Below are 22,386 nucleotides of genomic sequence, written 5' to 3'. Positions count from 1 at the left end.
ATTTGCAAATAGAAGCTGAGCCTAGCCAAAACCAGGAGGAGACATGTCATTCACTGGTTCATTCCCCCAAATGCCTACAAACAACAGTTAGATCTGGGCCAGCCCAAAATTAGGAGCCTGACCAAAGTCAGGACCTCATTTCAGTTTGGGTCTTCCCCTAGGGTAATAGGGGACCAAACACTTAAAGCATCATTTGTTGCCTTACAGAATACATATCAGCAGGAAGCTGGGCTGGAAGCAGAGTAGCAGCATGCAGGTGTTCCAAGCAGCCTTTAAAAAAAAAAAAACAAACCCAGTTCATTTTCAAGGGTTGCTTTTGTGTCATGCTTAACTATGGATTGTTGGGCCCTGTGGTGTGGCCTAGTGGCTAAAGTCCTCGCCTTGAACGCACTGGGATCCCATATGGGCACCAGTTCTAATTCTGGCGGTTCCACTTCCCATCCAGCTCCCTGCTTGTGGCCTGGGAAAGCAGCCGAGGATGGCCCAAAGCCTTGGGACCCTGCACCCGGGTGGGGGAACCTGAAGAGGTTCCTGGTTCCTAGCTTTGGATCGGTGCAGCTCCAGCCATTGCGGTCACTCTCTAAGCCATCCAGCTTAAACCTGTCCACTTCTGTCTTAATGTTTTAAGAAATCTACTAGTGTAGGGATAAGAAAGACTTATTCTATTGTGAATAAATCATACTCAGAATCTCTGACATTGGTCGGAAAGGAAAACATTTGATGAGAAAGATCTGGAGTCACTGTTAAAGGGAATTTTAAGGAGAACCAAGATCTTGAGAGAACAGCGGAAGAGACAGAGAAAACCCAGTACCTGTAGAGCTTGGCACTTTTTACAGGCTTCCTTACATCTCACATCTAAACACACACAAACACGAACATTGTTAAAACATGAGACGTTGGTTAATTAGGCAACTATCAACCTAGCTGGATACTACTAGATCACTGGTCTTGAAAGTGAGACAACATATTTTTGAGAATTTCAAAACTGGCTATTTGATTTACATGAAACTTAACATTTTTCAAGTAAATGCTCACTGATGAAATAGTTATGGCCTTGCAAAGGAAATCTTCCAGTTCTGTAATTTAATTAGTATTTGAGGTAGTTATTCCATAAACATCTTATATACGCCACAATACTGGAAAATGTAGACATTTTATTGATTTAATAGGTTTAGACAATTTTAGGATAAACGATGGTAAAAATATCAACTGAGAAAATTATTTTTAAATTTAGATCAATACATCACAATGGATTGATGGTATATTATTTTTTAAAAGATGTATTTATTTGGAAGACGTATTTATTTCTATTTATTTTTCTAAAGACATATTTATTTGGATTGACACAGAGAGGGTAAGAGAGAGACCTGTTTCCGACTGCTGGTTCATTTCTTAAATATTTGTACCAGGTAGGGCAAGGCTATCGCAAAGCCAGAAGCCAGGAACTCCATCCAAGTTCTCCCACATGGGTAACTAGAGTCCAACTACTCGGGCGATCATCCTGCAAGCTCCCAGGCGTACTGTCAGAAGCTGAATCCAATGTACAGAGTAGCTGGGACTTGAACAGGCTGCTATGAATGCTAAACCATTGTACCACAACATAGTTTTCTGTATTGTACTTAAGGCATTTAAATATATTGTCAGTGACTTATCTCACAGAGTTAGATGTCATAATGAAGTTTCTTTCACGTGATTCTATTGCCTTTATTATTCTTTAGTCACATGGTTTAATGTAATAGGTATTAGAAGATTATGTAGCTTACAAACTTTTAAAAAATAAGATTTATTTGTTTTATTTTAAAGACTCACAGAGAAGGAGAGGGGAGGAGAGAGAGAGGTATCTTTCATCTGCTTGTTCCCTTTCTAAATGGTTGTAAAGGGTAGGGATGGGCAAAAGCCAGGAACCAGGAGCTTTATCCACATCTCCCATGTGAGCCATATTCTGCTTCTTTTCAAGGCTCATTAGTAGGGAGCTGGGTCAGAAGTGGAGAAACCTGGTCTTGAATCAGTGGCCATATGGGATGCTGGTGTTACAGGCAGTGGCTTAACTGGCAACACTGGCCCAACTCATTTTAAAGGTTATTTTTTCTCTTGCAGGTTTTGTGGAGAACTTTTTGTATATCATGTACTACTGGAGCTCTCAAATTTGAAGGTAGTTTATTAAGCAAGATTCTTTTTTTTTTTAATTTTTATAGAATTTTATTTTGACATTCTTTACATAGTTAATTAGGGTAAGAAGGTTCAAGGGCTACAGGAAAGTGGATAATACTAGTATGTTTTCCATATTGTTACCTTCTTGTTTAAAGGGGGTTATTTAAGGGAGAAGGCCCACCCAATTTCCCACCCTCCCCAGGTCCCGGATGTAGGGCATGCTCTGAGGTTCTTGCTCAAGTGGTTTTGATATTGTCACAGTTATGAATCGCTGTCAATCTTGCCACTCCAAGCACTATGAGGGCTTTGAAAAATCCACTGATTGACATAGTCCATCATAGCTTAGATGGTTGGTTGACCTGTTCTGTCTTCTCTCTTTTCTTCGTTAGGGTTCTGAGTCCAGCATTTAGATTAGGAAGATCTCCAAAGAAACTTCTTGTATGTGCTAACAAGTACAGGGCCTGGCACCGTCCAATCAGCTGGTGGTTGCAGTTGCTGGGTTGGTTCTGTTTTCACTCCCGACTTCCACTGGAACCAATGGGTGTTGCAGTCCAGCCTGGTTCTGCCCAGCACATACTTGGCCCTCACATAAACCAGCGGGAGCTGCAGCCTAGGTTGGAGCGACCCACAATAACCCCCACCAGGCCCACCCCCTACCCTGGTTTGCCAGTAAGTATAGCAGTAATCCAGTCTGTCCCACACCCCATTCCACCCCAGCCGCTATCTTAGTTTTATGTCATCCTGTGGAAGTGGTAACCCAAGAGGGATGAGCCCACTATTTCCCTCCCAGGCCTCTCCCACTCCCAGATTCCAGTTGATGCTGCATCTAAGCCCAAACAACCCTCGCCCACTTTAATTTTGTTTGCACCAGTAGGAATAATCTGCCCATAAGCAAGATTCTTATATAAAAACTAGATCTGTGTATTCAGAGTGGCAGTGTAAACAGTGATCTGCTTTAAAAAGTATCGCCTGACTTCTCTAAAAAGCCTTGATTACTTTCTAGCAGACATTTAAAGACATCCAGCTTGAGTACTGAATTGTAAAATGTTCAAGTACTTTGCAAAAGGCCTAGCTGAGGATGAGCATATCAAACTTGCAATCTAGCCATCTAATATTCATAAAGAGATAGTTTCATATATTCAACCTGATCTCTGGATTTTCCTTCTAAGAAGCACGAAATTCAATCGTAGTTATAAAAAAACAATGAACAATGACATGGAAAACTTTCCTTGTAAATCTGAGAGCCAGCCAAGCCATCACCAAGATGACTAAGTAACCTCAGGGACGTGTGACTCAGTTGGTGATACAACAGAATTGAGATTCATGACACGCATCTTAGTCATCTCCATAAAAGATTCATTGTTTCACTAAAGTAAGGGGACTTAAAAATGGCATGAAGCATTGATTTTATTTGATAAAAATTAAATTCACTGCATTGGAAAAGCCAGGTTAACTGAGACAGGGTCAATTTCATATAAATTCTGCTAATGAATCAGACTATCATTTGCATAAATGTCCTCCAATCTATGGTCAATTAAAACAGCTATTAACAAAACATGAAGCTTCCAATTGGCCTTTTATGTAATGTGATTTAGTATTAAGTTTAATAGGAAAACAAACATATACTGAGAAACAAAACCCACAGCTATATGTAATCTCTTCAAGCATAATAGTATGATTTTATAATTCAATACCACATGGATTAGGGTCTTTGAAAATTAGTAATTTATTGTTAATTTCTGCTAAATAGCTAACCATTTACAGTTAGAATGCTAGAATTTGCTTTGTGTATTTTATTTTTAACAATATTTATTCATCTCTATTTTAAAGGCAGAATTAGAGTGAGGCGGGAAAAAGAGAAACAGAAAGAGATGGTCTATCCCCTGCGTTACTTCCCAAGTGTCTGCAATGATCAGTAGCCTAGAACTCAGTCTGGGTCTCCCTAATGGGTGGCAGGTGCCTACTGACTTGGGCCATTGTCTACCAAGGGGGTAGATTGGCAGTGGAGCACACAAAACATCAACCATTCCCCATGTGGAATGCCTATGTTGTATCCCAATACCGGCCGGCCTCTATTTTGTAAATTCAAGTCTCATTAGTTTCTTTTTTATATTCTGTCACAATATTAACAATTATCCATAAAAATCAATTACCTCCCTTTTTTCTTAAGTGAAAACCTTAGTTCTTGCCTTTCTCTGTGGGATGAGATGTTTCATTAATAAGATCAGAATGAATGAGAGGTTTCGGATGGACAATTCTGAGCATAAACAAAACCTTGAGTTAAAAACCTTAATAATGTCAAACCAATCCAAATTTGCATCTACCAAAAATGTTAAGCTTGGAATCACATGAGGTAGGTTAGTCAGTTATGTAGGTTCTTCAAAAAGTTTATGAGAAATGGAACTAAATGACTAAGTCATTTTGGTGTAAACATTTTTTGAAATTCATGCCTAGCTTTTAACGTAATATGCATTTTTTCACTAGCTGTTCACACACACTCTGCATTGTACAAAACCTTCCATAGCTCAAGTTTATCAGTGGCTGTCAGCTAGAAATCCATTCACTTGCTGCATTGAGGTCCTGGAAAACATCCTTTCCATTGTCAGGCTGGGTTTTTGGAAACGAACATTTTGATAACACAGTATTTAAAACAGCTGTCATGAAGGGTCAAAACCCACTAACTCACTAATAAGAAAATGTTAATAACCCTACTTGAAGATCTAAAGTCTAGTGAGGAGGCAATACCAATTTCTGCTTTAGCAGTAAAAATAACCATTCAGACTATAATTAAATTAACTATGTTGTACTCTTAAACCATGACCATAAACAATTTCTGAGTCTCAAATTACACTTCTTTTTGCATTTGTGTATACATTAAGGCGTAAAACTTATCTTCAATTGCAGTGGCATCTTTAAACCAGTGTGCTTTTTTTTTTTATCTTGTTTTGCTTTTTAATACTTATTTTAATAGAGAGGGAAGGAGGGAGAGACAGAAAGGGAAAGAAAGAGATCCATTGGTTCATTCCCCGAACAGCCTCAGTGGCTGGAGTTGGGCCAGTCCAAAGCTGGGAGCCTGGAGCTTCTTCCAGGTCTTCCACATGGATGCAGGGGCCAAAGGACTTGAGGCATCCTCTGCTGCTTTCTAGGCCATGGGAGCTGGATTGGAAATGGAGCAGCTGGAATAAGGATCACCACCCAGAATGGGTGCTTGCTGCAGGCAGAGGATGTTATGTCGTTGCACCAGTCTTAAACCAGTGGCTTTTAAAGTGTTTTCTATGGACTAAGCTATGGGAATGCTTGGCATAATTCCATTTTCTACAAATACCTGTTGTGTACCAGGTAACTGGTATATTGCAAAATTAAGAAAAGGTAACCAGAATGGACAAAGGATAAGAATTACAATTTTGACTAAAGCTACCAACTAACTATTGCTGATGAGACTATGGTAGCAATACAGTCCACTATTTTACGTTCCTACTTGGTTAGTCATCATTGAAAATTTGTTTATATAATATATGTAGAAGTTACCAGGCATGTATAAATTCCTTCTTGAGGGAGTTAATGCATGTGGCACTATATTGCCTGTGGAAGGGCAACAGGACAAGGAGGAAGGAGATCAAAGGAAAGATGCAGAGAATTTATAAAATAATATAAAAATGTATGTGATGTAGCAGGTATTAGAGAAAATAGGTACTAGTAGGCACTGGAGAAAACACTGGAGACAGCCTGGACCTTTTTGAGCAAACAAGAGGCACAAACAGAGACACCAATGTTAATCCCTCATCCAGACTGTCATTATAACAAAATTAGAGTCTTTGAAAAGATCAAGCTCCTCCTTGTAGAAGCACGTAGCACGCTACAAAGAAGGTAAAGTAACAGTGCCAAGTGGGAAAAGGATAAATTGTTTAGGTGTTGCCAGGGTAGGATTAGTGGTACTGCCTGAGACTGGAAATGGCTACTAGAACAAAAATGAAATTCTCTAGCAAAATGTACGATTATAACTACAAAATTCACCAAAAACATAGCTAGGCCTACAGCTGGTTGACTGTCATCTTAGAAAATATTGGATTTTACAAAGGTTATTTTCTCCACTACCACCACCAGCCTTTTACATTTATTTTCTTTGAAATTTGAAGGAATCAGTGCTTCTGACTGTTAGTAATTACAACGCCTTTCCATAATGAGCATACTGTATCATGGGATTAACTGGCTGCAAGCTACAACGGAGGCTTGAATATATTGACAAAGCAGAAACAAAGGGCCTTTTTGTCTGTTGCCCTTTTTTTTTTCTGTTTTGTTTTTTGTTCCTGGGCGCAGCCCTCCCGTACTTCTGACCTCTTAGATCCTGCTGTGTGCGTGCACCACCCATAGTCTGTCTTGGCATTCGAAGAGAGGTTCTCAAGGGTGTGTGTCTCTGCTCATCCAGGTAAGCCAGGTCCTCCAAGTGGGCAGAGCTGGTGGCTGACAAGACAGGAACGTTTAGTTAGAATATGTAAGTTTAGAAAACGTTTTTTCAGCTAGATGATAGTTCCCGAACTTTAGATTTTAGAATCAGGAGTAACTCTACAACAAAATACATGTCTATATTTATATCATCTATATTTATACATCTATAATAATGTACATTTTGTGACTTCTAGAAACCAAGTGATTTCTTAAGCAAACGAAATAAACATATAATCTCAGTTCATAAAACAGTAGATAACAGTAAAGAGTGCTTGAGATTCAAAAGACAAGTGGTAGATGTCTTGCCTTTGGGTTTGATCATTTGACACAGTGCTACAAGGAAGGGCTTTAAATGCCTGCATGTGGACAAGCTGCTTAGTTCAGCCTGGAGGGCATTATTCGCCATGTCCACATTTTACAGCAAGGTAAATGGGGTTTGAGTGCTGGCTCTGCTTCCAATTCCAGTTTCTGGCTAATGTGCACCCTGAGGGGCAGCAGATGATGGCTCAAGCACTTGGTTTTGTGCTATCAATAATGGAGACATAGAAAGAGTTCCTGATTCCAAAATTTGGTCTGGCCCAGCCCCAGCGCTTGGGGGCATCTGCATAGTGAACCAGCCATTGGAAGATCTCTCTTGGTTTTGCTGCCTTTGTTTTCCAAATTAAAAAAGAAGAAGAAGAAAAATCAAAATGTGCTTGTATAATTAAATTTGTCCTTTCTGTTTTTTTTTTTTTCTTCACTATGAGAGAACAATGTGCAGGTAGCACATTGCCCAGCCTAGTTTAACTACACTAAGTCTAGATTAAGAAACCCTTAATCAACTAGATATGCATATACATAATTGCTTTAAGAAGGTGTAGTTTCAGGATAGTTTGGCACATGGCATTATTATAGAAGAATAACACACTTGTTGATATTTATGTGCCTGAGTATGGGCACAGGCTGTAGAAGCCTGGGCTTCTTATGAGCAGGGACTACATCTTATTTATATTCTGTTCTCAATAATTATATTATGTTGGCATAAAACAAATACTTAAAATGCTTATTAAATTAATTTGTTAAGAGGCAGTTCTGACAAGTACGATTTCAAGAATAAGCTAGCAGACTTGCATTAAAAATGTAAGAGAAAATTATTTCTCACTTTGTTTTCTGTTTTTCTTTTATGATTTATTTATTTTAGTTGAAAGCAGATTTATGGAGAGGAGATAAAGGAAGATTTTTAATACACTGATTCACTACTCAAGTGGCCACAATGGCTGGAGCTGAGCAAATCCAAAGCCAGGAGCCAGGAGCTTCTTCTGGTTCTTTCATGTGGGTATAGGATCCCAAGGCTTAGGGCTATCCTCCACTGCTTTAACAGGCTAAATCCAAGGAGCTGGAAGGAAAATGGAGCAGTTGGGAGGGACAAGAACTGGCATCCATGTGGGATATCCTGGCACTTGCAATGGGATGATTAGCTATCGAGCCACTGTGTCAGCCCCTATTTCTCACTTTGTAATTAGGTGAAAGGTACTAGCGTTATTTGGTCAAAAAGGGGAATAAGCTAATATCAAGACTTATTACAGTGAAAGAGAAATAGTCACGTGTAAATTAACAATGAGAATATGTTCTGAGAAATCCAATGTTGGGCAACTGTGCTTCTCTGAGAATACCACAGAATATACTTACACAAAAATAGCTGTGACTATATTTTACGATATAATCTGAAGTGATTACAGTCATTTACGTGGGTTAATTGTTGATCAAAATGTCATTATATGATGCATGATTCTAAGTTAGATTTGATTAAAGAGAAATCAAAATGTCATTCTGTGAAATAAAATGATTGGCATGTTTTTTGGTGCTTCAATTCAAAAGCTTCAAGAGACATTTTAGAAATGTTAGAACTAGCTTTTATAACACAACTGTGAAATGTTCAATGGTTCTACTGACATTTTGACCAAGTACCATAAAGAGTTCCAGGGGGTTTCATGTCCACCCAAGATCTATGTTTTCTGTACTAAACTATGAGATGAGCTAACTGAATGTATCCAAATTGTAAATAAAATTTCTATAAGGATTTAGGCTTTCAAAATTAATCTAGGAAATTTAACCCATGAGAGAGAAGCCAAATGCCACCACTGTACACAAGACAGGGTAAGAGAGTACAGAGGAGGGCTGAGTACAAGTGCAAAGGCTCAACTGGCTAATCCTCCCACTTCAAGCGCCGGGATCCCATATGAGTGCCGGTTTGTGTCCCAGCTGCTCTACAGCCTTGGGAGCTGGCATCCACATGGGAGACCTGGAAGAAGCTCATGGCTTCTGGCTTTGGATTTGAACAGCTCTAGCTGTTGCAGATACTTGGGGAGTGACATAATGGACTAAAGAGCTTGTTTTTCTGTCTCTTCTCTTTGTAAATCTGCCTTTTCAATAAAAATAAACAAACCTTAAAAATAAAAAAAAAAAACGAGTACCAGAGGAATAAAAAAGTAATCTTGATTGATCTATGCATTCTGAAATTAAAACAATTCAGAAGACAATTATTTAATCTCTTATTTAAACTATTACCCTAAAACTATTCTAAATGATATTCTAGTCTGGCTTTGTGATTTAGTGTTTTCCTACATTTAATCCAATGTCTCTTACTTTTCTCAAAGTCTGTTTCCTTTTATTTGAATCATACTGAAATATCTATAGCTACCAAAAATGTAAAGGACCACTTGGGATCCAGGCCTTCACAGAATGGAGATTTTAGGGAGAGGTGCTGTGGCGCATGAGGCTCCACAGTTGTCAGGGAGGCCCATACCCTGTTATCAGAGCACCTGGCATTGAGTCTGATTCAGTTTTCTGGGTGGCACTGGGACTGGCCCAAGCACTGGGGTTCCTTCTGCCCACACCGGAGACCTGCATGAAGTTCCTGGATCCTTTCTTCAGCCTGATCTGATTCTAGTTCTTGCAGACATTTAGTTCTTGAACCAGTGGATGGAAGATTCTCTGTCACCTCTCTCATTTTGTTGCTTTCAAGTAAATAAAAAAACAAAACCCAAAATATATAGTAGATCAAAAAGTTAAAAATATAAAATTCAGCTTCATAGTTGCTGAAATGATAAAAATAGCAGTAACACAGTTTCTTCCTTGGTTTTGTGTGTTTGTGAAATTACACATTAATTTTAGATATGGACCGGTTAGATGAAAACACTTGCATTTTGTCGGTTAAAATACAATGTTGGCTTATTTAAATTATTTGTAAGCTGAAATGTAGAGGCTGAATTTTTAAATTATAAAGCTACTAGATTTAGGTTCAAATCTACTTTTGTACTCCATATGCTATTTTGTGACGCTGGCCTGGAACTGGAACTCTGGAACTCCCATTTCCATTTTCTTCGCCGACTCCTTGTTAGCCTTGCCAATAAAGGACACGAGGAGAGAGTTTGGCGGGTGGATTTTCTCTTCCTGGTTGGTTTCCTGCTCCTGTCGGTGTTGTTCCAGTCTTACTTGCGCAGCTGAGCATTGGTGGTTCACTGGAACCACAGCATAGCACAGTTGTAGTTTTGACAAAAGAGGCTGACCTGTCCTCATCTGGCCCCCTAGGAGGAGGAGGCACCAGGACCACGGCCAGTGCTTTGTCCTCAGAAGTCTGAGTTGGGTCTCCACTGAGCCCTCCTTGGGGTTCAGAGACAGTGTTGCCAGCCCATCTGGGTCTCTTCCCTTCACAGATTTGAGTTTCAGTGTATGGGGGCTTTTCTCCAAGCGGTGAGCTTAACAACCCTGACTTCTACTCCCTCAGCCGCACAGAGTAGTTATTTCCTGGAGTTGCTAAATCCCTTGTCATTGGACATTTCTCTTTTTACTTTTCCATTTCTTCAAAACCTAGTTAATGGTTATTTTATTATCAAATTCCCTTTTAAAATAACTGTGATTTCCGTTTCCTGCCGGGCTCCCAGCTGGTATGCCACTGAACATGTCTGAGAAGCAATTCCTTTCAGATATGTGCCGTGCCAACCAAGCAGGATCACAGAAGGCAAACGTGAATGGAATCTTAAAGATCATCTAGCCTAGAGGTGGTAACGACAACTTGTATACAAAACTTGGCCTGTAGCCTCTTTTTGTTAATAGCTTCATTTGAACAGAGCCATGCCTACTGACTTGAGTATTCACTTACAACAGAATTAAGTCCTGCAATAGAAGCCCTATGGCCTGCAAAGTCAAAAATATCTACTAGCTGGTCTTTAAATAAAAAATTGGCTAGACTTGATTTAATTGAATCAACTCAGTCTAAACCTATGAATTGACATGTCTAAAGTGAATCATTCAGCCAGGTATCTTCAGTTGAAGGTCAATAAGGTCATCCTTGTTTTTAAAGCTAAACAAATTTAATTTTGATATGATTTATTAATAAACTGTCAACTTAATTTTTCTGAAAGGCAGTTATGCATATGCACACACATGGAGAGGGAGAGAGAGTGGGAGAGGTGGGAGAATTGGGGGAGTGAGGGAGAGGGAGAAGGAGAGAGTAGGAGAAGAAGAGGAAGATGAGGCAGAAGATGAGGAAGGGGAAGATAGAGGAATGGAGGGAAGTGGGAAAGAGAGAAAAGGACAGGGAGAGAGAAAAAGAGAAAGATCTCTCTATTGGTTCATTCCCCAAATGTCCACAACAGACCAATCCAGATCTCCCACAAGGTGGGAGGGGTGCAACTACTTCAACCATGGTTCATGCCTCCAGTTGTGTACGGGAACCTGGAATGGAACCAAGAGGTAGGCCTGAATTCCATCTTTGAGGAATGGGATGTGGGCAACTCCAGCGGTGCTCATTAAGTACCCCTATGCCAAACATCCATCTCTAATGAGACCATCAAGCTCTGCTGAGGTCTTGGCCACACCTTCAGGTGGGCGGCATTGCCCACCCAATTCCTAACTGGTTAAGAGACCACCATTGGGGAACATCTTACCTGTAGGTTCCTGCCCAACAAGGAGGGGTCAGGGAAGGCTTAAAAGCCCAAGGCCCTTCCTCAAACCTTTGGTGTCTCTCCCTCTCTCCTTTTGAGAGGCACCCCACCTCCTGGCTTTCTCTTGGGAGGTGGTTTTGTCTTCCCTCTTCTTTCCCTGCTCACCTGGTCCCTTTACAAATAAACATTTCTGTCTGCAACCGGTTCCTGACTTTTTGTTTCTATATTAAGCTGAGGAAAGAACCCAATGGGTTTTTCTTATAACACTAATTCTTTTGGGCTTATTTTTCATATACAACATTTTTAGTTCTTTCTTTTAAAACGATTTATTACCCAGACCCCTGTCCTGCTACCTGTAAAGGTGGGAAGGCCCCACCCCTTACTATCTCTGGGAAGAGGGTTTGCTTATGTTTTTGCAGAAGGCAATCTTTGCGGGTGCCTGCTCATAAGGTCAAGCCCTGGACGCCCCTACCAGAGAATGCCTCCCCAACAAGACAATATCAGAATCTGGCTTGGAATACCCTCTCCCGTCAATGAGACAATGGAAGAAGAGGAGGCCAACCCCTCCCAACACCGAGTGACATGGGGTATGTTAAGGGGTTGGTAGATCAGGCACAGTAACTCTCCCTGACTTCCTGAATTAAATACATTTTTAATAGGTTAGAACCACAGAGAAATCTCCCACTTTAGGATGTTTGAGAAAGATCCTCGGTTAGATCCTAACTCTGTGAGAAACAGGTGATTTATAAGTGACAGATTCTTAACTGCTCTGGACATTAAGAAAAAAACTGTAGAGACTTACAGTGGGACCTTTGAGCTCTGTGACAATCTCTTAAAGGTGGTCACGTGGTCTTTTATCATAGACCGGAGGGGATCTCTTAGTAGAGCAGGAGGATAAGGGGAGGTTTGTAATCCTTGTCCCAGTGAGACCCTTGAAAGCCTCCCATGAGCTTTTCGCTGTAGAAGCAGCAGACTTCTCCAAGGGTTGTCAAGGACATCCATGACGGTGTTCCAACTGCTAACGAAATTACTAGAGATTTGACTGCCCTGAAGGCGGAGGACTTGGGGGTCAGCCACTATCTCCCACCCAGGACTGAAGCAGCCCAGAATTCTCCAGACTCGGGTGCCACACCAGACCAGCACCCAGGAGCCCTGGGTGGTTCTCATGGTGAAGGGAAAGTTACAAAGTTTCCTTCTGGACATGGGAGAACAGCTGTCTGTTCTCTGTCCTTAGCGCCAGCTTTGGTATCCTTTTCTCTTAGAGAGACCATAAGGGTCTCTCAGGAGCCTCAGTTTAGCTCAGATAAACACCACTGTTCTCATTAAAAACAGAGATAGAGACTAACATAGAAGATTAGAGTCTCCAGGAAAGTTGGCTGGCCTATTACGACTCAGCCTGTATCACTGGCCAGGACCCGACAGGGCTATTTGCCAACCTCCCTTTAAGATTTTTTTTGCTAGACTCACAGAGGCAGGACATCCCACTGCTCTGATGCAGAGTTCATGTCTTCCTCATTTGTTAACTTACTGATTTCTCTGCTCATTTACTTAAGATTCTCCTGTTCCCTGATTATCAATATATTAATTGCTTGTCTCTACCCAAAATGTATAAAGGTAAGTAAAATCTCACCAGAATACTATAAACTGCTGGATTATTGTGAATCACTAGTTTTAGATATTTTGCCAGCTACTGTATGATTCAAACCAGTCTTTATAACAAGCATTTTGTTATACAGAATCTAACATTTTTACCTGTTTCCTGATTAGATACAGAATGGTCTTAGCATTTTAACACTCAAACTTCAACAAAGAGATGCCTCCAAGCTCCAATCAATACTTCAGACACCGATAACTTCTATCAGGGTGCTCTAGATCGGCCTCTGGAGAATGCCTTGCTGCTGCTTCTGGCCTTTCAATGCCCCTTTTCAGCATGAAGCAGACAGGGCGGTCATCATCCTGTGTCCCTGGCAGTAGGGTCCATTCTCCTGGGGGATGTGAGGAGCCATATGGGGTAATAGGCAGTTAGGGTCTCTGGCCCCTGGTGAAATTAGCTTTCAATTTCCACAATGTGTGGCTCTGTGGCCCCATACATGTTTTGAAGTGGCCACATGTGCACTTGAAATTGTATAGCCTTTACCAATGGTAGTGATGTTTTCGTTTTGCATCTCATCACTTATGTTATTTAATTACATGTGGCTTAATATGTCTTTTGAAATCTTTGTGACAAGAACAATGCCTATGCCTTGGATTCCAGCCCGGCTGAGTGATGAATGGAAGGGACCCTGAAAGCAAACATACGACAGGATCCTGTCTTCCATTCTACACTGGATGCAATGTTCATCTGTTATTATCTCTGTTGCTGTCTCCCTTGTGACCACAGTGGTTCCTGCTGCAATGCCTATGCTGTTCTTGACTCAAACCATCCAGACAGTAAGAACTGTGATTAACATAACCATGCTGGCCACCTGTGTGCCCTTGGAACTCGAAATTAGGTCAATTACTTATAGGTCCGCCATACTATCTTTTCAACAGAAATTGGACTTAACATCAAGGACATCTAACATTGTTGTGATAGGCGTTCTGCCTGCAATGTGATGCTATAACTAAGGTGATGTTCTTATGTTAAATCTTGCCCTCAAATGTCTGTACCAACATTTAAAACCACAGGACTTAATGGCTACCTTTTTGGAGGAAGTCTTTGTGGTAGAATTTGCTCCAAAAGCAGAGGGATGATATGTGGGCAATTGTCCCAGGGCCCTGCCCTGCTACCTGGCAGGAGTGGCTTAGAGTTTACAAGCCCATGGCCTGAGGCACAACTCCCAGGCCTACACCTGGAACAAGACCTCTGACTGACCAGAAGGTCAAGGAAAATAGACATGTGGTATAGCCAATTACAGTGTCTGTGGTGGGTGAAGGAGTGGTGTCTGCCAGAAGATGCCCTCTTGCCCTGTCTTCTTTATCCTTTAAAAGCTGTAACCTGTGTGTAATAAAGCACACATTCCTCACCAGCATGCCTCCTGTGGTTCTTACTGCCAAAGAATACCCTTGGTGACCTCAGGGTCTGCTGGCAGGTTTAAACCCTGAGATGCAAGTTCTTTATCAGTCACAGAATTGTTTAGGTATAACAAGGCCATTGATTTATGTGCACTGATTTTGTATCCCATGAGCTTGCCAAACTTTCTAAAGAGTTTTAATAGTCTCTTAGTAGTCTTTTGGTTCCCTACATGGAGAATCATGTCATCTGTAAATAGATAATTTGACTTCCTTTTTTCCAATTTGTCTTTCTTCGATTTCTTTTTTTTGTCTGCTCTGATTGTGTTGAGGGGTGATCCTTCTATGCCTAATTTGTTCAGTATGAAGGGATGTTGAATTTTATTGAAGGCTTTCTCTGCATCTATTGTTACGATCATAAGGTTTTTATTCTTCAGCTTGTTGTTTCACATTTACTGATTGGCATATGTTGAACCATCCTTGCATACCAGTGATAAATCCCACCTGGACTGGGCAAATAATCTTTCTGATGTGTTCTTGGATTCAATTGGCTAGTATCTTATTGAAGATTTTTACATGTACATTGATCAGGGATAGTTCTCTTTTTCTTTTGTATCTTTCTCTGGTTTAGGAATTATGGTAATGTTGGCCTCATAGAAGGAATTTGGGAGAACCACCTTCCTTTCCATTGTTTTGAATAGTTTCCAAAGAATTGGAGTTAGCTCTTTTTGAAAGGTTTATTAGAACTCAGCAATGAAGAGGTCCAGTCCCATACTTTTTCTTTGTTGGATGAATCTTTATTACTAATTCAATCTCTGTTCTAGTTAATTGGTCTATTTAGGTTTGAATTCATCAAGAGTTAAGAAATGGAAATACAATTGTCATTTTGCAGTGTGAACAAAGTCCAGATGACAACATATCTCAAAATTGTCAGAAGGTCCATTTCTGCAGAGAATTCTGGTTTCAATGACTAAATAGTAACATAGCTGTATTAAAAGTATCCCTCGACATCATTAGAAGAGAAAATGTTCAAGAATACTGAGTGAATATTTTAGCCACTTGGTCTTCTGTATGATTATTACTGAGTTTGCCAGTGTGTATTTGAAGCATTCTTTTTATTCACTTTTATTCATTTGAAAAGCAGCATTAGAGAGAGAGAGAAAGAAAGGGAGAATTTTCTATTTGCTGGTTCATTCCCAACATGCCTATCACAGCCAGGGCTGAGCCAGACCAGAACTAGGAGCCTAGAGCTCAATCCAGGTAACCGATGAGGGTAGCAAGTCACTCACCAAGGAGCCTGGAAGTGAACTGGGAACTGGAATCCAAGCAGTTGGATGTGGGATGCTGGTGTCTCAACTGCTCAGCCAAATGCTCATCCCTGCATTCTTTAGAAACGCAGCAACTTGACCAATTCTCTCACGAGCTGGTCAAGAGACTGTGACAACACTGAGCCCACGGGAAAGGGAGCTTAACTGCAGTCTGACATCCACTCTTCAACTATGGATGATGGCTTTAGTAACATAAATTCTAGTGAAATATATTTCTATTTAATAATGGCTTTTAAAAAATCTAAAACCTCAAACTAAAATCTTTTGAAACACTCATGATGTGAGGAAAAAGATTTTAGTCATTTAGGCTATTTCACAGGCCCTGTTTCTGATTTGATGATGTATGACATGCTTCTGTATATTTTTAGAAGTCCTAAACAACCATTTGGGGAATGTGGACCTACAGTTTTAAAAAAAAAATACGGATAGGTATATTTCCCAAACAAAAGGATAGCTGAGTCAAAAATGATGAGTGAAAAACTTAAATAATGTTAGAACTAGATTTGCTTTCATTTCAATATATACCCCAGTAAAGACAAAACAAAACAACTTACCTGCTACTGAATTCGGCCTTGGCATAAGATACAAAGGTATAGACTGCACTGATTGAGATAACACTGTTTCCAAATTCCTCTCTGGGATTTTATTCAGACTATAGGTGGAAGCAGTCATATTTTCATCTACTCGATACAAACAGGAGTCCATGCTGGATTTTTGAGACTGCCACGGTTTTAGGTTTCCTCCAGATCCCAGTTCTTTACTGCTTTCCCCAACATACTTTGTGCGTTCAACATTTTCAGAATAGCTTGTCAATGTAGCTGGGGAAAAAAAAGAGTAAAAGAAATTTTACAAAATTTATAGAGATTAATTTGCTTATAGTCACTGAAATTCAACTAGATAATGAGCATATAAGTAACATATTCTTTAAAATTACTGATGACTAGTTCAAATCTGTTATGAAGTTAGAGTGACTAAAAGAAAATATAACTATCCCTTGTTTATATTTGCCTTAAAAACTCTATTTAAACGAACTGTACAGATACACATATCAGGGTTAATGATTCTAGAGCTAGGACTCATGAATACTACAAGTTTCAGAATTTCATCAATAGGGAATTTATATAATTTTTTATAGATTTCACAAAAACCTAGAAGTTCCAAAAGATCTCTATATTCCTTTTATTGCATTTTCCTCCTATTTTAAAGTATTTTCTGGCCCTTTGAATGTAACAGAAAATGAGAATAAAAAATACAATGATGAAGTAGAATTTCTAGAAGAATCTGCCTGAATAAGGAGGCAATCTACGTCCTTCTTGGATAGTTCCTGTCTGCAACCACAACCCTTTATGAAAGTACTTAAAAATTCATGGAAAAGTGAAATTCAAAGATGATATGAAATTTCCACCTTTTATTTCTGACCTTTTATATGTGTAAACAGGCTAAGTAAAAAACTGAAAATTCTTCAGGCATTTAATTTAGGTTTACTATCAATCATATATAAGTAGAAAAATATTCACCAACACCAGAAATTAAATAATTGAAACATTAAAATTTAGACTAAAGAGTCTCCACTGGCTAATCCTTCATCTCCTGTGGGAGACTGCCCCTGGATCTCCACCTGCCTAGCCATATGGGAGGTCATAAGCACATGGCACACTGTGCCCTTGGCTAACTGGCCCCAACATGGCCTGTTCACTGGGCATGCAACAAGGGCGATGGGCTGCACCTCGGTCTACAGTGGTACAAGAATCAAGGCTGTGAGCAGCCCAGACTAGGCCAGGTTATGGTGGCCTCCAGCATATGTGTGGGTCAGGTCTGGGGGCAGGTGTATATGAATGCGAGTGTGTGGTGGGCAGGGTTAGGCTGGCTTGTAGCATCTGTTGGTTTATGAAAGAGACAGAACCGATCTAGAGATTGCAACAACCAGTATATGAATAGGCTGAAGTCGGTGATGGACTGAGCCGGATCCTGTATGCCAAGCACACACAGAAGTCAGGTGTGGATCACTGCAGATGAGGTTTCTATGCGGAAGCCTCACAACTGAACCACTGGACTCAGAACTCCAACCGTGGGAAGAATCACAGGATCTGTGGTCTGACCAAAGAATGCATGAGTCATAACTGGGTCTCTTCAGTGGCTTAGCTGGAGTAGTGGATGGATACCCAGGTGCACATGGAGGATGCCACAGTCCACTGAGGCCTGCAGAGGACATCTGGTGCCACAGCAGACGAGGGAGACCAGAACAAATTGGTCAACTACTCCAGCCAAGCACTGACAGTAAATATCTGGGCTAATAGAGACTCTAATGTGAACTATGTCAGCCAAAGGACCTTGGAAGAATTTTCTCATCCTTAGAGTGGCAAGAAAGATAGTACTTCAGAACTATTCAAACTACATAAGCAGAACTCTTGAAGCATGCTGCACACTGGGGACCTTTGGATAGCATCAGGTGGCCATTCATCCATAGGTACTGAGGTGGCTGGGAAGTTGGGTGTGGCTTCTCTCTTTATCTCTTCTCTTCTCCCAGATACAGGAAGAAGAAAAAGAAAATTTAGAAACAATGGCCTCACCCACTTTCCCATAATCCTCAATCTTTCCCAACTGTGTAAACATCATAAAAAATAAAATTTATATATATATATTTAAAAGATAATAATCTTTCTTTCACAAAAACAAAAACACAACCATGAGGAGATATTTTAGAGATTCATTATAAGAACCTGGAGTAGAATTTGGGGTTGCAGTTGGAGCTAGTGCTATGCTTACAGAATTTAATAACTGGCTTTTTTTAAAACTCAAAAACAAAATTCTGACTTGTAGGGTTTGCTTACAATTTCCAAGGTGTCAACTCATGCTTGAGGACTAACTTCAAACTATCTATGACTTAACAGCTAACTCACAAATTTGCAGAAACCCTAACAAGTGGTTCTTGCTAGTACTACCTGGCTACAAAACTCCAAGGAATGGAGTTGACATGGACAAGGCACAGAGGTAGAAAAGAAAAAGAAAATGAAGAAAAGACTACCTGTAGTCGTCTCCTTGCCACAGCCCTGCATCTCAAAGCTCCAACCACTGTGCTGGCCCAATAGGCTCAACATACCCACCTTGCATAATGCATCTGAGTCACAGTTTTTCCATCATGCCATGATAGATCATGTGTGTGTTGCATTCCACATGGAAATGCCAGGACACCTTCCTAAAGATCACTGTGTGCGGAAGCCCTGTCCAAATTCCCTTTCATTTTTATATTCAAAGGGGACAACACCCCCTACCAATAACAGGCAACAGAACTTAGGTGGGAGTAGCCCTCCTCTCTTTTCACGAAGAAAAGCTGCACTATCACTTTAAATAAATTCTGTTTCCATTCTTGCACTCTGTCTCTGAATTCATTTCTCACAATGAGATAAGAACTTGAGGGAAAAATCCAACTGGGGACCCCTGTGCCCTGTAACAGTGTGATGGAAAGGAAGACATGGTTCAGATTAGATGGGAACTATGAACTATATTAAAATGATTGGATTTTATCCTGTTTATCTTAAGGGCATTAAGGAACATCATTAAAATTCTTTTGAGAGACATGATTGCATTTACATTTAGAAATATTACTTTGGTTTCAATGAGCAGAATAAATTGCAGCAAAAATGTTTTAAACCTTCTTTGTTTAAGTCCCAGAGCCCCTATAGTACTTTGGTGGTGCCTAAAAAGATACTTCATAGAATAAAATTTTGAAATTCATGAAATGAAATACAAGACTACCAGAGAAAACTAATAATGTTGAAACAGTATTCAAAGTAATAAAAACACCCAAAATTACTATGACAAAAAAGTGTGACTTTTTTTTCCTTATGAATATGAAACTACAAGATCAAGTGGCAATGTATTGTAATTTCGAGATGGGGATAACTGACATTTCATAACAAGTAATATGAAAATATCTGAGATTTTTATGCTGACAATGTCACAGATATTGCTGGTACTCCTTTCATGTCTTACCTGCATTCAAAATATTCTAAATTTCAATTAGAAGCTAAAGAAAATGAACATGTAGTATTTTAGAAAAAGATTTATATGAAGGGCAGAAAGAGAGACAGAGATCTCCTAAGCACTAGTTTACAGCTAGAACTGGTCTAGGCGGAAGTCAGGAGTCAAGAATTCCATCCAGGTCTCCCACGGGAGTGTCAGGCACTATGGTACTTGGTATCAATACTATCTCTCAGCATCAGCAGAAAGCTGGATTGCAGATAGTGCAGTCAGACTCAAAACAGGTACTCCAATGTGGGATCCTGGCAGCCCCAAGTGGAAGCTTAACTCACTGGTCCACAATCTCCTGTATTTTTTTTAAAAACTCTTCTAATTCATTGATTTTGTATATCAAAGGATAACCTGCTTGAAGGCAGAGACCAGATAGGTTTTATAGCAATACAAAATGACAAGCTTAACATTCCTTTGGACAAACATATCAATGTATTTGTATTTTTAATCAGTTTTATTAATGTATAACCTAATTTTTTCTAACTTTTAATGAAAAATGAAGTTTTTACACATGTCTAGGGTGAGATCCCCAACTTTCAATCACCCCAAAAGATTCTCAGTACCCTTTATATCTTCCACCTTCCCTTCTGACTCCAGATCTTGACAACCAATGATTTTCTTTCTATGACTACCATTTTACCTTTTTTAGAATTTTACACAAATGGAATAATTAAGTGTATAGTCTTCAGTTTTCACCTTTCAGTTAGCCAAAAGCTTTAAATATTTATCTATAATGTTGCATTATTAGTAGTTTATCTTTTTTGACGGATGATGCACATTTTTTCAACTCTGTAGTTTTTATGGTCTGAATATCTGTTCCCCTAGGATTCCCATATTAAAATTGTAATTCTCAAAGTGATATTATTAGGATGTGGGACATTTAAGAAGTAATATATCTTCCACCTACTGGTTCACTTCCCCAAAGGCTGCAAAGGTGGGCATTGAGCTAGACCAAAGCTAGGAGTTCAAGTAGAGCTCTCAAGCAGGTGGCAGGGACCAAGATTCCGGAGCTACCACTTGCTGCTGCCCAGGGAAGACATCTGGACTCTGGAATAGAGTGTTTCAGGTATTACAACCAAGGTACTCCAACAAGGCATACTCAAGTCCTGAGTAGCATCTTAACTGCTGAACCAAGTGTCTGTCCTGAGTTTTCTGGAGAGATTTCCATGAGCACTTCCTTCAAACACTGGATTTAGACCTCTTCTCTTGGGGAATAACTGATCATATGCCAAAATGTCCATGAGGGTACTACCTGATCCATGTGATTCAAAGATTGGAATTGAGTTGGTTTGGAGCTTTCTTGGGTCTGAATGGTTTGTTTCCCCCAGTTCACATGTTGACTTTTGTCACCTAATATGACAATACTAAGGGCCTGTGAAAAGTGATGGTGTAATGAGGATGGTGCCTTCATGAGCGATTTGCACCCTTAGGAAGAGGCCCAGGAGACCTGCTTACGTTGCCCACCGCATGAGGACACAGAGAAAGCACTGTTTGTGACAGGCCTTCCCCAGACAACAGATGTGCAGGTACCTTGATCCGGATGTCTCAGTCCTCAGAATTGTGTGCAATCAATTTGTTGTTTAAAACCTACCCCAACATATTTTTGTTATAATTGTCTGAATGGACTAAGTCAGCATCCTAGATAAATCACTTGCCCGTGGTCATCTGTCAGTAGACTGAACTAACCTTTGAGTTAGAAATAGGTATTTTGGGCCTGGTGGCGTGGCCTAGAGGCTAAAGTCCTTGCCTTGAACGCACCAGGATCCCATATGGGCACCAGTTCTAATCCCGGCAGTTCCACTTCCCATCTAGCTCCCTGCTTGTGGCCTGGGAAAGCAGTTGAGGATGACCCAATGCTTTGGGACCCTGTACCTGTGTGGGAGACCTGGAGGAGAAGTTCCTGGTACCCAGCTTCAGATCGGTGCAGCACTGGCTGTTGCACTCACTTGGGGAGTGAACCATCGGAGGGAAGATCTTCCTTTCTATCTCTCCTCCCCTCTGTGTATCTGACTTTGCAATGAAAATAAATAAATCTTTTTTAGAAAAAAAATAGGTCTTTGTTATTATTGCCCCTGCTCCAGAAAGAGGATTTTGCTAAAGAAGATACTTTCCAATTTTCTGTTTTGATCATGGACACAAGTCCACCAATGCCTTATCTAAAGTTCACATTGAACAGCTTCTATCCTCTGTCCTCCAGCTTCCCTCTTGCCGCTGAGACAGGAAATGCAATATGGCTACTAAACTTGTGCAGCAGAAGAGTGGGAGAGATAATGCCCAGCAGGGCTAATGTTGACAAAAAGGAAATGAGAACTACAAGACAAATTCCTTTTGGATTCTTTCGCTGTTCAGAGATACAGGGTCTGCTGGGAGACTGTAGAAGGACCAAATAATCTCTGCCAGCTTGAGAATGCCTTCCCTTATAGTTTCTCTTTCTCCTTTCCCATTTTGTTCTTGCCTCCCTGGTTTGTACTCCTTAACAAAATGTTAGCACAAAAATTTCATCTTAGGCTCTG

At 40.2% G+C, this 22,386-nt stretch overlaps 1 protein-coding gene across 1 annotated transcript in view; it reads right to left on the bottom strand.

The window, feature by feature from the left end:
* Positions 1–22,386, bottom strand: part of TANC2 (tetratricopeptide repeat, ankyrin repeat and coiled-coil containing 2) — a 280,763-nt gene that overhangs the window by 94,737 nt on the left and 163,640 nt on the right. The window contains exons 7-8 of the mRNA XM_040989463.1: positions 16,396–16,659; positions 6,487–6,612 (exon numbers count right to left, since the gene is read on the bottom strand). Coding sequence (XP_040845397.1) covers positions 6,487–6,612; positions 16,396–16,659 — 390 coding nt within the window. The remainder of the gene's footprint in view (positions 1–6,486; positions 6,613–16,395; positions 16,660–22,386) is intronic.

This window comes from Ochotona curzoniae, unplaced genomic scaffold (genome assembly GCF_017591425.1).
Source record: "Ochotona curzoniae isolate NIBS_2020 unplaced genomic scaffold, NIBS_Ocur_1.0 contig_523, whole genome shotgun sequence".
In the NCBI taxonomy this organism is placed as follows: Eukaryota; Metazoa; Chordata; class Mammalia; order Lagomorpha; family Ochotonidae; genus Ochotona; species Ochotona curzoniae.
This window is presented reverse-complemented; position numbering and strand designations above follow the sequence as displayed.